Here is a 15,307-nt window from a genome sequence, read left to right on the forward strand (position 1 = left end):
TGGCAATGTTCTGCTGGGAAACCTTGTGTTCTGGAATTTATGTGGATGTTACTTCGACACGTATCACCTACCTAAACATTGTTGTAGACCAAGTACACCTCTTTATGGGAGCAGTATTTCCTAATGGTAGTGTCCTCTTTCAATAGGATAATATGCCACTCACAACATAACATGGAGTTCAAAGTGTTGACTAGGCTCCAAATCTCCCAGATCTCAATCTGTTCAAGCATTTGTGGGATGTGCTGGAACAACAAGTCCGAACCATGGAGGCCCCACCTCAAAACTTTTATAGGACTTAACTTGTTGACACGACGTCACCATATCAAGACAAGCATACGCATCCTTCTGATTGCATCGGCACCGTTCGATCAGGAGCGGGGCTACAACGGTTATACACAGTCGCAGCCTTGGTTTAATGTCTGAGACCACAGGAACTTCTGAACGTTGTCGTTTATATCCTAAGATGTCGCGGTTGACAGCAGCATCTAAAGTGTTTGACAAAGCGATCAATCGCTGCTTCAAGAAAGAGAATTTTTTTTACCCCGTACGTCCCAAAAAATTGAATAAAAAGTGATCAAAAAGTCGTATATACCCAAAGTGGTATTCATAAAAACGACTCACTAAAATTAAGACCTCACGCAGCTCTATTGACGGAAAAATTAATTCATGGTTGTGATATGGCAACACAAAAAAAAGTTTTTGAAAAGTTGTAAAACCTTAAAAAAAAAAAAAAGCTAATTTGGTATTGTAGTAGTATTGAGATTCAGATTAAAGTTAACATGTTATTATTGTCACGGGGTGAATGCTTTAAAAACGAAGTCCTCCAAAAAATGTTTTAAAAATGTCAGATTTTTTTTTTCATTCCACCCCACAAAATTAATGTTTTAAAGATTGCTAGTACGTTATATGGTACATTAAATGGTGCCATTGAAAAAGTTACAACGCATCTTTCAATAAACAAAAAATGTCTGTGGCGATATTAATGGCATATCCATAAGGGTATGCGATAAATGTCTAATACATTAGTTTTGTAGCTCTGGGATCTTCTACGCCGTTCCTGTAATTCCCATAGAAGGGATGTCAGGAGTTATGGAATATGTATTCAAAATTTCAACATTAATTGTATATTTGAGATGGGCACCAAAATTACCACTGTGGGCATTATTTAAAGAAAAATTTAGAAAGTAGAAGAATGTCTTCTCAGTGACCCAGTAGGTTTTGACAATAGTGCATTTATTGAGTCGCACTCCTATATAAGGAAAAAAAAAACGGGGGCAGGAGGGGTGTCGTCTAATGTAAAAAGCCGTCTAATGTTTAAGTTAAAATAAAGACTTCTTAAAGGGGTTTGTTGTTGGGAGCCCATAATGTATACACTGTATACACTCACACATAGCGAGACAGGGGCGAGCACAGGTAGTAGCGAGGCCTGAACAGATGGCAATTAAATGTTACTGATTTTGAAATTACTGTTCTAGCCATGTTCCTCCCTTTTAACTGTGTCCATTGTGTGTTTTATTTTCTTATAATTGTAGCAGGGACATGATATGAATTTTTATTCTTCGGGCAGCTCTGGCCGTGCTGAACCTCCACTTAGAATAGCACTAGTTTTTTGATGCAGAATCTGAATGCTAGTGAAGCTACGACAGCTGTCTACTCACCATGTGGTGTCCTCCGTTGCCCTGCTGTACAGATGAATTATTTTCCCAGTCTTTTAGTAATATTGGACGCACATGTTTCCAAGTGAGAAAAGCCGTACGCTTATACGTTCATATGAATTGAAGCTACAGTTGTCTCCATATTAAAACATTCACATAAGGGCCACCCCAGTGCTAGTCACATCACAGTAGGCTCTGATACAGTAAACTACTGCCGGGGTGGAGCATATCCTCCAATTCTTTGTGTTCTTGACTGTTCCCCCCCCCCCACCTAGTTTAGAGGTGTTCATACATTTAAAGTTGCTGTCACACATGCCATTGTTTAAATGTTTGATTTGTTTTGGTTGTTTTTTTGTTAATCATGAAATATTTTACTGTAATTTTTACAAATACATACAACAAAAAAGGAGTGTGAGTGTAGTCTAAGGACTGACAGAATCTGTACAGTCCCTACGACTCTGTAGTATAAAGCTATAGGCACGCCATGTGCCATTGTATTGTGCCTATGCATGGCATCCTATTCTGGAAGTGTTTAGCCCAGGAAGCAGTACTACTATTGGAGAATATTTCAGTATTACAGCATCCAAAGTAAAATGGCACGGAAAAAAAAAAAATTCATTTGTTTTTTTAGTTCCGTACGTACCTAATCGATAAAAACAACCATGTACCTCTGAAGGAAATTTGAGGCATAAGGAGGTACAGTAGGGTGGGTGCTGAATTGCAGCTCTGTGCAACTCAGAGTTTGTACAGGTCTATATGTCAGTGTGCGTGTGGCTTAAGGGTGTATTCACACGTGCCAGTTGTGTTGCAATTTTTTTACGCAGCATTATTTAACTACATTTTTCATGAAAATTTAACACCACAAATAGATGTAGCCATCTTTAACTTGATTCTCGTAACTTGCTGCAGCGTGATATCACACAACTAAAGTCGTTGAAAAAGTCAAGATAAGAGATCTAACCATTGTGTATTTAATGTACCAGCAACGTAACTGGCACAGGTGAAGAACACCCTAGGACTTTGTGAACAGTATCTACACAGGTGACTCTCTGATCAACCTTTTATCACAGTCCTATGTTTAATACATTGTTCAGGAAAACGCTTCTATTAAGTGTTCTCAGGTTGTGTGCAGACGGTATGTTAAGTTGCGGTCAACTTGCATTACAGGTTTAAGAAATGCGTAATATGTTCTATATTTTTTTTCCCTTAACTACAGTTTTTAGCATAAATGTTTTTTATAATCATATGTTTGTATTGTAGTTGTTTTCAGATATCAACTGCTGCAGCCACATCTTATGGGAAACGTTTTGATTTTGTTGTGGTACTGTTTAATCCTCTGATTTAAATGGAATGTGTCGCTATATATTTTTATTTTTTTTAGTTACGCAATTAGTATATACATGATTACACATTGTTCTAATTTTTTTTAATTTTTTCGCAAGTCAGGAAATATTATAAATTAGATTCTAATTTATAACATTTCCATGTGTTGGTCACTAGATGGAGCAATTCCCAAAATTGCAGCATTGGCATGTGGTAAAGCAACCTCATTGCTTTATGCTGCAAAATTGGAGAAGACACACTCGCTCTAGTGTGCTCAAACAATCCCCCTCCTTTATCCTGGCTAGTGGTTATCACACAGTAAAACATAAACATACACTAACATAACTTACCTGCTCCTGCCGCTGCCTCCGCTCCTAGTCCTTGCTTCTGATCATATGTCTGGAAGCCACGACCGGAAGTAGTCATCTTACTGTCCGGCCGCGGTTTCCGGTCCACATGAAAATGGCGCCGGATGTCGCTCAGCCGAAGACCTTCCTTTTGGACTGTGCTCCCACACAGACGGCGTACAGCATAGTGGATGGAACGGCTCCCGTTCGCATTCTCTATGTGGTTGTATGTGCCGTATTCCATCTCTGTATGTGTCGTTAATCGACACATACAGAGATGAAAAAAAAAATGGCAGCCCCCATAGAGAAGTAAAAGAATGAAAAAAGTAAGACAAAAACACAAATAAATGAAATTTATTTTAATAACACACTAAAAGCAAATTTATATAAAAAAAATTTTTTTCGCGACAACTGTCCTTTAAAGGTACAGCAAAGGTCACTCCTCACTTAAACAAAATTTCAATAAAATAATTCAATTGACTTGGCCAAATTTGGAAGCGGCTTCCAAATACTACTTGTACTACATATCTCTAGGGTAGGGCTAAAATTGTACAGGTTGAAACCTAGTTTCTTGACCGGAGCAGTCAATAGAAAGTCAAGCTTTCCCCATAGACCTAAAATTGTTGGTGGCCCCAGTTGACTAAAACCTCTGTCTTATGGCCTGCTTGAGATGTTTAAAAGAAAGTGTCAGAAAAATTTGGTATTAAATCTGTGAGCTCCTTTACTAGCAAAATCTTTCTCTATTTTTACTCCGGTATTACAACACTAGTAGGGCATTATTTCTGCTTGGACCTGGCCATAGACTTGACGACGTTTTAATGTTAAAATCGTTTTTCATTTTGGAGTGTCTCACAAAACCATTTCTGACCATTCTCCATGTGTTAATGTTCCACCACCAGCGTGTTAATGTGCCTCACAATGAATTTGAAATTCATGACTTGACCCAGATGTACAAATAATGGAATATATATGGTGCAGTTAAATGCAAACTAGTGTTGTCGCTTATCAACCATTTCAGACAGTGGTTCAATGGGATTGCTGATAGGAAGTTCATAAAAATATCTGCCCCATGGGTTTGTGTGGGTTTCTTCCGGGTTCTCTGGTTTCCTACAATACTTCAAAAACATACAGCTAGGATGATTTACTTCCTATGAAATTGCCCACAGTGTGTATACATGAGATGGGGAAAGAAGATTGTGAGCCCTATTAAAGGCAACCTGTCAGCAGTTTTGAGGCCTACAAACTGCTGACCGCGATATAGGGGAGGGCATTTTAAACATACATTTTGGCTGTCATACAAGTTTCATGACCTGGAAAAAAGATGTTTAATTCCTCTGGCGTGGCGGTCGTAAGTGCTACTAAGGCGGGACTTGATGTGCAAGTGTTCCTTCACTGCATGCTGCAAGACCCGCCCCTCCACTCTGATTGACGTCTTTAGCAGTCTCCTGATCGGCCGCCAGAGCCGTAACTCAGAGCAGAGAGTGGCACTTGCAACCACCATGACGGGGGAATCAAACATCTGTTTCTCGGTCATCAACTTGCATGACCCAGCAAAAGTTATGTTTGCAATGTCCTGCCCGATATCAAGCGGTCAGCAGTTTTGAGGCCTCAAAACTGCTGACCGGTTGCCTTTTCGGGACAGGGACTGATGTGAATGGTGAGAATCTATGTACAATGCTGCCGAATATATTGGCGCTATGTAAGCAACAGGAAATAAATAAGAAAACCAGTCATTGACTGATGTCATGGTATGTACGTTACTAAAATGACCCTCCGTGACAAATGGGAATTTGTCATATTGATAGTTTAATCAGCGATCACATGGTCACCATCAGCAGCAACAAACCGTAATGGAATAACCTTCTATAGGGTAAATTTCCATTAAATAGATGGGGGTGATATATTTGATAAACCCCCTCCCACCACCACCACATGGTGAAATGGGCTGGGGATGCATTTTTCTCATCTCATTTAGTGATCATTGTAGGTGAATTATAATGCGAGCAGCCCAATAACCCTGAATATATTTGAGATTTTTCAAAATTTAAGCGAACAAAGAACCACGTGGTCCCCAAACAGAATGATTCATACAATCCTGCCTGTGATTGGCCATTATCTGCGGACTCTTAAGTGGTGGGTTGTATTTATGCTAATTTATCTGCTTCAGGGAACATTGCTGATAGCAGAACAAAGTGAATAAAAGTAGTTTGCTTTGCAAATGAATGCAAATGATACAGCCTTTCGGGAAACCCTTTTACAGGGGCAGTGCTCTTTGATTATGAGTGAAGCTGCCATTTGGACATGGTGAAAAGAGCAAGCCTGAACCATTGATTAGGGGAGACGGTGAAAGAAGACAGGAAGGGCCCCGTTAAGCTTGCAGTGCGGCAGGCGGATGTCAGTGTAGTTGGCGCACAGTGGGAGAATGACAGGGAGGATTAGTGTCAGGGAGAAGCTTTGCTGTAGCTTGGGAGATAGTCCCTGGGGTCACTCACCTCTGACTGTTGTTCTGTGCTGATGGCTCGGTAATGAAAGTGCTTGATGCATGGCTGTTCATTATCAGAAAAGGTGATTAGATGAGGTATTTATCTGTAAAGGTTATGCTTTTCAATTTATCTGCCTTTATTGTCCTATCCGACATGTAGGGACCCACAAAATGCTGCAGCTGCACAAAAAAATAAAAATTTAAAATACAGATGTAGCAGAGTTGGTCAAAGCTTAGGTTGTCATTTGGTAGAATACATTGTGTAATGACATGGTTTTATCAGAGATTTTATATAGGCATGAAGACCATTACTGCATCTGTTACTGCATTATATTAAAGGGAATGTACCATCAGAAAATGACATATCGTTTAAAGAAGTTATCCGGGAGTTTTAACATTTTACAGGAAGGCAGCGGAGGGTATAAAATAATAAACTAACAGGTACTGACCCTTTCAAAAGTGCCTGTTCCAGTGCCGACACCCCTGTTCACCGATGCTTCAGTCACATGCCGCGATTAGCTGCAGCGGCACATGACCGATGAACGGCACTTGGCCGGAGCGACTGCAAACATGGCTGTACGCGCGGGGGTGTTTTGAATGGGTTACCTGTTAGTTCATTATTTTATACCCTCATCTGCCCTCCTGTAAAATTTTAAAACTCCTGCATAACCCCTTTAAATCAAGTTTTTATGTTTTAACCTGTTTTTAAAGAATTGTTTGTGCTGGGTTTGTTTTTTGTTTTTTTTGTCATGATCTGTATTAAAAAAAAATACTAATCTTGCAGTTTTCACTCAGACCATTGAGCTTCATAATAGACTGACCCTTCCTGTTCTGTAGAGATCACTTCTTACCATTCATTGTAATCCTGCCTGTCATGATGATCAAATGACTGCTAACACCTATATATAGATAACATAGGATCCAACATGGACAATAGGTGATGGACACTGTTCCCTTACTCCCCCTCGTCCCTGCACAATGACCCCTGCTCAAGTCACAGAGCATGCCTAGAAAACTCTCCGATAGAGGTCAATGGGTCTCCTCCTGTTCACAGGTTCCTATGATCCATGTGGCTGCTGTAAAGCATATCTCTAAATGCAGCAGCTGAGACAAGATGGCTGCCTCCATAATAATGTACAGAAAATACAATAAAAAAAATCTACAATAAAAAAATAACAGATTAAAAAAAAAAGATTGTTTCACTATCTGGTATTTATTAGTAAAAAAAAGAAATCAGATCATCATGGGCCTCAACATCTGCTCAGGTTTACCTGGTGCTTCCACCAACCCTGAAATTGTATATGTTCTCAGGGATTTATGAGATCTTGAAGACTGATATCTTGCTTTGTAACAGGTGTTCATTTGTATCTGTGCACTATTCTAATGTTTATACTTTTACACCAGATCTTCGCCTTACTTGTATATCTTGATGGTCACAAAATGTTAATATTTTTATCTACTGAATCAAAAACGATTGATCTCCCCGTTCTGCATTGGCGAGCGGTGTTCTACTCCTTAGCTGAACTGTAATGTCTTTTTCTCGCAGACTCCAGAATGGTCAGAAGAGGAGCTGAGCCTGCTGACAAGAAACATGGCGAAGTTCCCAGGGGGGACCCCTGGCCGATGGGAGAAGATTGCACACGAATTGGGTCGATCAGTGGCAGATGTGAGTTGATTTCGGTTTTCATTGTAAGTCACAAACCAAACAAGACCGGCAGAGAAAGGGGACGGGTCGAGGATGAAGCCTGACACTGTCTTTTCTAAGTGACCACAATCCTTTTAGGTCCTGGAAGTGAACTATTAACTGCAGCAAGAAGCAGATGTGTGCACGTCCCCGGCTCTACCATTACCAGCTGTAACTGATCAGCTGTACAGGGGATTCACTGCTCAGAGGTTTAGGCTACTGTAACCTGATCACAGAAAAATAACGCCTAAGTAACCCCTCGTAGTCCGTAGGGGATTCACAGACTAGAGTTACTCCTTCAATATCTCCTTAAATATAACGTCAATAAAAACTTAATTTATGAAGTCGTCTTAAGATGACCGTAGATCTTGGTATAATTGTTAACAATGCGACTGGAAAAGACTAGGGTGAATTATTATTATGCATCCGACATATGGTATTTTGCTCCATTGGTCTTCACAGATATATTACTTGCTTTATCCCTGATTATACACTACAATCAATCTTAGCAATGGGGTGCCCAGAGTCGGACCCCCACAGATCAGATATTGATGGTCTGTCCTGAGGATAGGCCATCAATTTTATGAATTTTATTTTTTTTCTTCTTACTGGAAAACCTCTTTTTATATAATACCAAGATCTAAGCTCTAGCTCTAATATTCTATTGGCGGCAAGCATTTAAAGTCATGATGTATTACATACTTTCTTGGCAGTGAAAGGGTTAATGAACAGCATTCGGGAAAAATATGTAAAAAGTGCAGCTCGTCTGGTCTATGCCAGCTTGCATCTTTAGTATGCCACCAAACCATATTGATATCAATCCGTGAGGGTCTGGTAACCGAGATCACCCCACCAATAATAATGCCTAGATTAAAAGTGCTGCAACCCCTTTTCTCTAAAGAGGGACTGCTCCTAACCAGGTGCTGTGCATAGAACTGCAACACAAATGGGGTCTGTATTGCATTTCTTACAAAGCTGACGGGGCTTCTGAGCCCCACATAGCAGTGCAGTGTTTCAGTCATCAGTGGTGGTCCCAGCAGTTAGATCCCACTGATCGGTTATTGATGACTTTATCCCATCAGTAAGTCATCAATGTCTCTTACGGGTAAACCCCTTTAAGGATGGGCCCACACACAGACTAGTACATAAGAGTACTTAAAAGGGATTGTCTCCGCAATAAACCTTGTTGGCATATCACCAAGGTATGCCACCAATTGTCTGATCGACAGGAGTTCAACTACTGTGACCCCTGCCAATCGTCAGAATAGATTGTCAACGGTGCTTGGATTTTACCGTATTACTACTACTTTTGTTGGCTCTTCTTCTACAGCCACATGGTTGGGCCATTATAGTCAACGGCTGACCATACAGCTGCTCAGAAAAAGCCGTCTGGAAATAAAGGGGCACTTGCAATTTCCTAACTTTACTGCTGTTCTAACGATTTGCTGGGGGTTATACATTGGTGACGTATCAGAACGATATGCCACGAATGTTTATGCTGAGACAACTCCTTTACCTTGCGTGAGTCGTATGTTTGTGCAACTTCTATGAGATTTTTATGTGACTTTTGAACAATAAAGATCTCAATGGGAGACAAAAAAAAATTGTTAGCCTAGTCTAAAGGGTTTTACAGATTTATACACTAAAAAACATTCACCAGTAATTGTCTAGATGCCTAATTTACTATATTAACCCCTTCAGCACTGAGCCTGTTTTGGCCCTGTGGACGCAGCCAATTTTTTCAAGTGTCACTTTATGTGGCAATAACTTGGGAATGCTTTTACCTATCCAAGCGATTCTACGATTTTCTCTTGACACATTATACTGTATGTTAGTGGAAAAATTTGATCAATAAATTCAGTATTTGTTTGTGAAAATCACCAAATTTTAGAGAAAATGTGCAAAAATTTGCATTTTTCTAAATTTAAATGTATCTGCTTGTAAGACAGATCGTAATACTACACACAATAGTTACTAATTAACATCCCCAATATGTCTACTTTATATTTGCATCGTTTTTTGAACATCCTTTTATTTTTCTAGGACGTTACAAGGCTTAGAACTTTAGCAGCAATTTCTCACATTTTCAGGAAAATTTCCAAAACCTATTTTTATAGGTACCAGTTCAGTTCTGAAGTGGCTTTGAGGGCTTTATATATTAGAAACCTCCATAAGTCACCCAATTTTAAAAACTGCCGCCTCAAAGTATTCAATACAGCATTTAGAAAGTTTCTTAACCCTTTAGGTGTTTCACAGGAATTAAAGCAAAGTAGAGGGGAAATTTTCAAATTTATTTTTTTTTTTTTGTCGGAAAATCCTTTTTAATCCATTTTTTTCTGTAACACAAAAGGTTTTACTAGAGAAACGCAACTCAATATTTCTTACCCAGATTCTGCAGTTTTGAGAAATATCGCACATGTGGCCCTAGTGTGCTAATGGACTGAAACACCGGCCTCAGAAGCAAAGGCGCAGCTAGAGGATTTTGGGGTCTTCTTTTTGTTAGAATATATTTTAGGCACCATGTCCAGTTTGAAGACGTCTTGTAGTGCCAAAACAGTGGAAACACCCCCAAAAAGACACCATTTGGCAAACTACACCCCTCAAGGAATTCATCAAGGGGTATAGTGAGCATTTTAACCCCACAGTTGTTTTTTTTTTGCTGAATTTAGTGGAATTAGTCCATAAAAATTAAAATCTAAATTTTTTTCCAATAAAACTTAGAAATGATACGTTTTTACAAGGAAGAAAGAAGAAAAAGCACCCCAAGATTTGTAAAGCAATTTTTCCTGACTACGGCAATACCCCATATGTGGTAATAAACAGCTGTTTGGACATACAGGGGCTCAAAAGGGAAGGAGCACTGTTTGGCTTTTGGAGCTCAAGTTTACTCAATTGGTTTTAGGGTGTTATGTCACATTTGCAAAGCCCCTGATTGACCAAAACAGTGGACACCCCCCAGAAGTGACTCCATTTGGGAAACTACAGCCCTAAAAAGAATTTGTCTAGGGGGATAGTGAGCATTTTGATCCCATAAGTTTTTTGTTGAATTTAGTGTAATTAGGCGGTCAAAACTTCTATTGTTTTTTTACCCTTTTTTTTTTTTTTTCGGCGTTCACCGTGCGCTATAAATGACATATTTAATTTATTCTGTGGGTCGTTGCGATTACGGCGATACCATAGATATGTATGTATGTGTGTATATATATATATGTATGTATGTTTTACGGTGTTTGCACGATAAAATCACGGTTTTAAAAAAAAATATTTTGTTTTTGTGTCGCTATATTCTAAGAGCTACAACTTTTTTATTTTTCTATCAGGAAAGCTGTGTGGGGGATTGTTTTTTGCAGAATAAGCTGTAGTTTTTATTGGTACAATTTTTGGGTACATGCGACTTTTTGATCCCTATTTATTTATGCAATTTTTTGGGAGCTAAAGTGATTAAAAATAGCTATTCCAGTATATGCGGGATAAATTACATGATATTTTTATAGCCCAGGCCGTAACGAACGCGGCGATACCAATTATGCTTAGTTCATTTATTTTTTTCTAATAATAATGGTCTTTATGGGAAAAAGGGCGATTTTTTATTTATTTTTTGTTTTTTTAGTATTTTGACATTTTACTTTTGTAAAAATCTTTTTAAACGTTTTTTTTTGTTTTTTTTGTTTGTTGTCCCACTAGGGACTTGAAGATCCAATTGTTGGATCGTTGTTATAATACCCTGCAATACTTATGTATTGCAGGGTATTTATACCTGTCACTTACACACTGACAGGAGGCATATTAGGTCCTGCCTCTGCCAGGACCTAATCGGCCTTCCATAGATGGCAGACCAGTGGCCTTTGTTAGGCTTCCGGTTGCCATAGCAATCGCCCCCCGCAACAATTGGCAATCGCGTAGCGGGGTGCCGATGTTGCTATAACAACTTAAATGCGACGGTTGCTATTGACTGCCGCATTTAAGGGGTTAATCGGTTCAGATCACCTCTGTGATCCGACCCGACGTTTTCCCCTGTACTGGGAGATGACGGGCTGCGGGGAGCGCCTGTTTGCTCTGTTAGGAGCACACGTAGATTAACGGGCTGCAGGCACAAGGACCAGTGCTGCAGCCCGTTAATCTACGTGGGGTGGTCGGGAAGGGGTTAATATTCAGTATCAGAAATGCAAATAGCTGTGTTCTCAGTGGTAAGTATGCAATATGTTCGTCATACATCATGTGATATGTTTCTGCATATGAACAAACCCACGGTGGTTATAAGGGACTATAGAACCCCTTCGGGCGTTGCACGCACATTCTTCAGTAGATCTGCTAACTGCATAGATCTTGCATTACTACAGAATAATTGCTTGACTTCAGCTATTTTTATTTTCTAATATATTTTTTTTATAATTGGACAGTAGAGTAAGTAATGAGCCGCAGTTGTTTGCCCTTCCAGCTCTCGAACCCTTATGAACAGATGTTTCATCCTACAAATAATTGCTGCTCTACTTTGCAGACATGTCCATGTGTATGTTTGCTCCTTATTTACTTAAGATCATTTTGTGTCAATTCACATGGATATATAATGATTTCATACGATTCTATTCCGGAAAGGGTTAATTTGGTTTGTTTCCCTAAATTATAAAGAGAGACCAGATTGCGATTGCCATAATCATAGTTCCTGCCTGTTGACCTGGTTACCTGCAGCCCGGTCTCCCCATCAGCTAATTCACATCTGTTTCTTGACCCATTTTCCGTGCTCAGCGTGTAGCCCCAGGCTTACTACTCATTGCCGCTCCTCAAGAACAATCCAACCAGTTTACTTTCCCCCGTCCAGTGTCTTATTTACACAAATAACTAGGGGCTCACTGCCTTAAACACTTTGCCACATGAGCGCACATTGCAGATATTAAAAAGTTAGGGTATTTGTCATTTAAAACTTTTTTACAACGCCCAACATACGAGTGATGTCACTGTGTGATGATCTTCCATTATGACTGTAAGATCTTGTCTGGGCCCTTTAAAAATGTAGTCCTTACCCACTGACGCATATTATGCGGCAATTTTTTTCTTACCAGTTAAGTTTGTTTAACATATTTGTAAGAAATGGGTATAAAGAAAAAAAGTACATCAATCTGTCAGTTCGTCTATTCTACACCATCAGAGCAAAGAATGGAGGAGGAGATGCTGAATTTGGGGACATCGTTTTCTATGATTTCATTGTGTGTTTTCATATAAAAGCTTTTTTTTTTTTTTTAATTGCTTTCAAGGACTCATGTAGAAAGCCTGTGAGTCCTGCTTCACCTGCCCACACACCGTGATTGACAGCGGTCGCTATATACAAACTCATGCAGGCAGAGCTGTCAATCACTGTGTGGGCGGAGGAAGCAGGACTCACGGGCTTTCAAATCTTACTGAATCAAATCTTAAAAAACGATATAGCCCCTAGCTCCCCATCTCCTTCTCTTTCCTTTGCTGCGCTTCGTTAGGAGACCTGACAGATCTGCTTCGTGTTCTGTAGATTGCAGTGAAAAAGGCTAAACTAACTGAGCACATAGAGTTCTTGAATGTCCTCATATATACAGTGTTAACCCCTTTCCTCCGCAGCCATTTTTCGGATTTTCATTTTTGCCTTTTCCCCTCCGCATTCCAAAAGCCATAAGTTTTTTTTTATTTTCCAGTCGATATAGCTGTATGAGGGCTGTTGCTTTGTGGGACGAGTTGTAGTTTTTCACGGCACCATATAATGTGCAATGGTCCCTCAACATACAATATTAATTGCTTCCGGGACGACCATTGTATGTTGATATCGTAACCCTATGGAAAACTGATAATTGGTTCAAAAGTCCCCAAAACGTCCACTTGAAACGATTAAAAGGTGGATTGAAGACAAATAAGTATAAAAATACAAATAAAGCATGGTTTGTAAGTACAGTGGTCCCTCAAGTTACAATATTAGTTCTGGGGTGACGATTGTAAGTTGAAGATATGGTAAGTTGTGACCAGAACGATATGGAAAACTAAGTGTTGGTTCCAAAGCCCCAAAATGTCAAGCACAGATAAGAAAAAAAGATGATGATTTAGCAGATCATACAGAGAAAACAAGTTCCCACATATAAAAGTCAGAAGTACTGCAGCTGATGGAGGCTGTAAATCACTTTCTACGATGAGAACAGGAGCTTCTTCAGGAGACTGTACAGTACAGTGTACCAGAAATATAACATGGAGCCGCCCTCACCTGGTGTCCAAAGGAGCAACTCATCCTGGCGCAGGAAAAGAACAGCACATGACATGTAGTACTGTAGAGTGGCGCTACTAGATGGCCAATCGGGGCATGAACTGCATTACAACAGGTGTTTTACCAGTAAAATGCCCGTGCTGATTTGCTGGGTCTTCCAGATCTTTGAGATCCAGACCTCTTGTGGCATTGTATGTTGACTGTGGTTTCAAGTTACAATGGCCCAGGAAAGATCATTGTATGTTGAAAACATTGTAACCTGGGGCCATTGTAACTTGGGGGACCCCTGTACTGGAAAACTGGGAACAAAATTCTTTGTGGGGTGGAATCGGATAAAAACAACAAATTCCTTCATTGCTTTTTGGGTTTTGCTTCTACGGCGTTCAGCATGCGGTGACCTGTAACAATTGACATGTAAAATTCTGCTGGTCAAAGAGATTATGGCGATACCAAATTTTATATAGTTTTTATGTTTTACTACTTTTACAAGGGAAAAAATAAAGTAAAAAATGTTGTTTTGTCGCCATTTTCTGAGAGCCATAACTTTTTATATTTTCGTTGATTGAACGGTATGAGAACTTATTTTTTGCGAGGCGAGCTGTAGTTTCTGTTGGTACCATTTTAGGTTATATGAGAATTTTTTTTTCCACTTTTAATCCATCTTTTGTGGGGCCCAAAACAGCGATTCTGGCAGTTTGTTATAAATTTTTTTTAAGGCATTCATCTTGTGGGTTAAATGTTATATTGTCCTAGTTTAGACTTTTACAGACGTGCCTATACCAGTTATGTTAATTTTTTTCTTACTGGTTTTGCTTTTGGGGGTAAATAGGAAGAGGGTTTTTTTTTGAACATTTATTTTTTCTATATATTAAACAAACTAACTTTTTGTTTACTTTTATTTCCCTTAGGGTACTTGAACCAGCGATCGTTGGATTGCTTGCATGATATATTGCAATACTAATGTATTTCAGTATATCGTGTTTCTGACACTCCTATTAAGGCCTTAAGGAGTGGGCTTTATAGTCCTTATAATATTATTTAATTTTTATTTTTCTATGTTTCCATATGTATTTCATTGTGGGTTGGATTACTGTTTGTATTCTGATATTGTGTGAACACCTGTTTTACCTGATGAATAAATCAGAACTTTGTCCTATGGCTAAACAAATTGTTTTTTGTTTTTTTTATGATCTTAAGATCCTTCCGCTCTTTTTAACTCGCAGGTGGCACTGGTCGGATCCTGACTTTTTTTCGTTGGATGATCTGTATATAATAAATTTTGCCAGGTGAGGGTCAATAGGAAGGCTTTTTTTAATTTTTTTATGTTCATATGCGATTGTATGTTGTGAGAATTGGATTATGTGAGGCGGAATTGGTGTTTTTCACCTGAAATTATGGTAATTTTATCGGCCCACAACAGTTAGGGTACTCCTGTTCAATTGGGCATCGGTCAATGAGGCTGGTGTGTGGCTAGTCCTCAACTACAACCGTGGATAACCAAGGAGGTTGGCTGCCTAGCCAGTGGGTATCCCAGTGGCATGGCTGGTAGGTGGATGAGGGCATGCGGGAGATTTGAGCCAAGCACCCCGATGTGTG

The 15,307-nt window shown here is 39.4% G+C and overlaps 1 protein-coding gene across 1 annotated transcript in view; it reads left to right on the top strand.

Moving 5' to 3' along the window:
- The window catches only part of DNAJC1 (DnaJ heat shock protein family (Hsp40) member C1), a 109,529-nt gene that overhangs the window by 80,382 nt on the left and 13,840 nt on the right, over nucleotides 1–15,307 (top strand). The window contains exon 9 of the mRNA XM_075828730.1: nucleotides 7,354–7,473. Coding sequence (XP_075684845.1) covers nucleotides 7,354–7,473 — 120 coding nt within the window. The remainder of the gene's footprint in view (nucleotides 1–7,353; nucleotides 7,474–15,307) is intronic.

Source organism: Rhinoderma darwinii, chromosome 5 (genome assembly GCF_050947455.1).
Source record: "Rhinoderma darwinii isolate aRhiDar2 chromosome 5, aRhiDar2.hap1, whole genome shotgun sequence".
Lineage (NCBI taxonomy): Eukaryota > Metazoa > Chordata > Amphibia > Anura > Rhinodermatidae > Rhinoderma > Rhinoderma darwinii.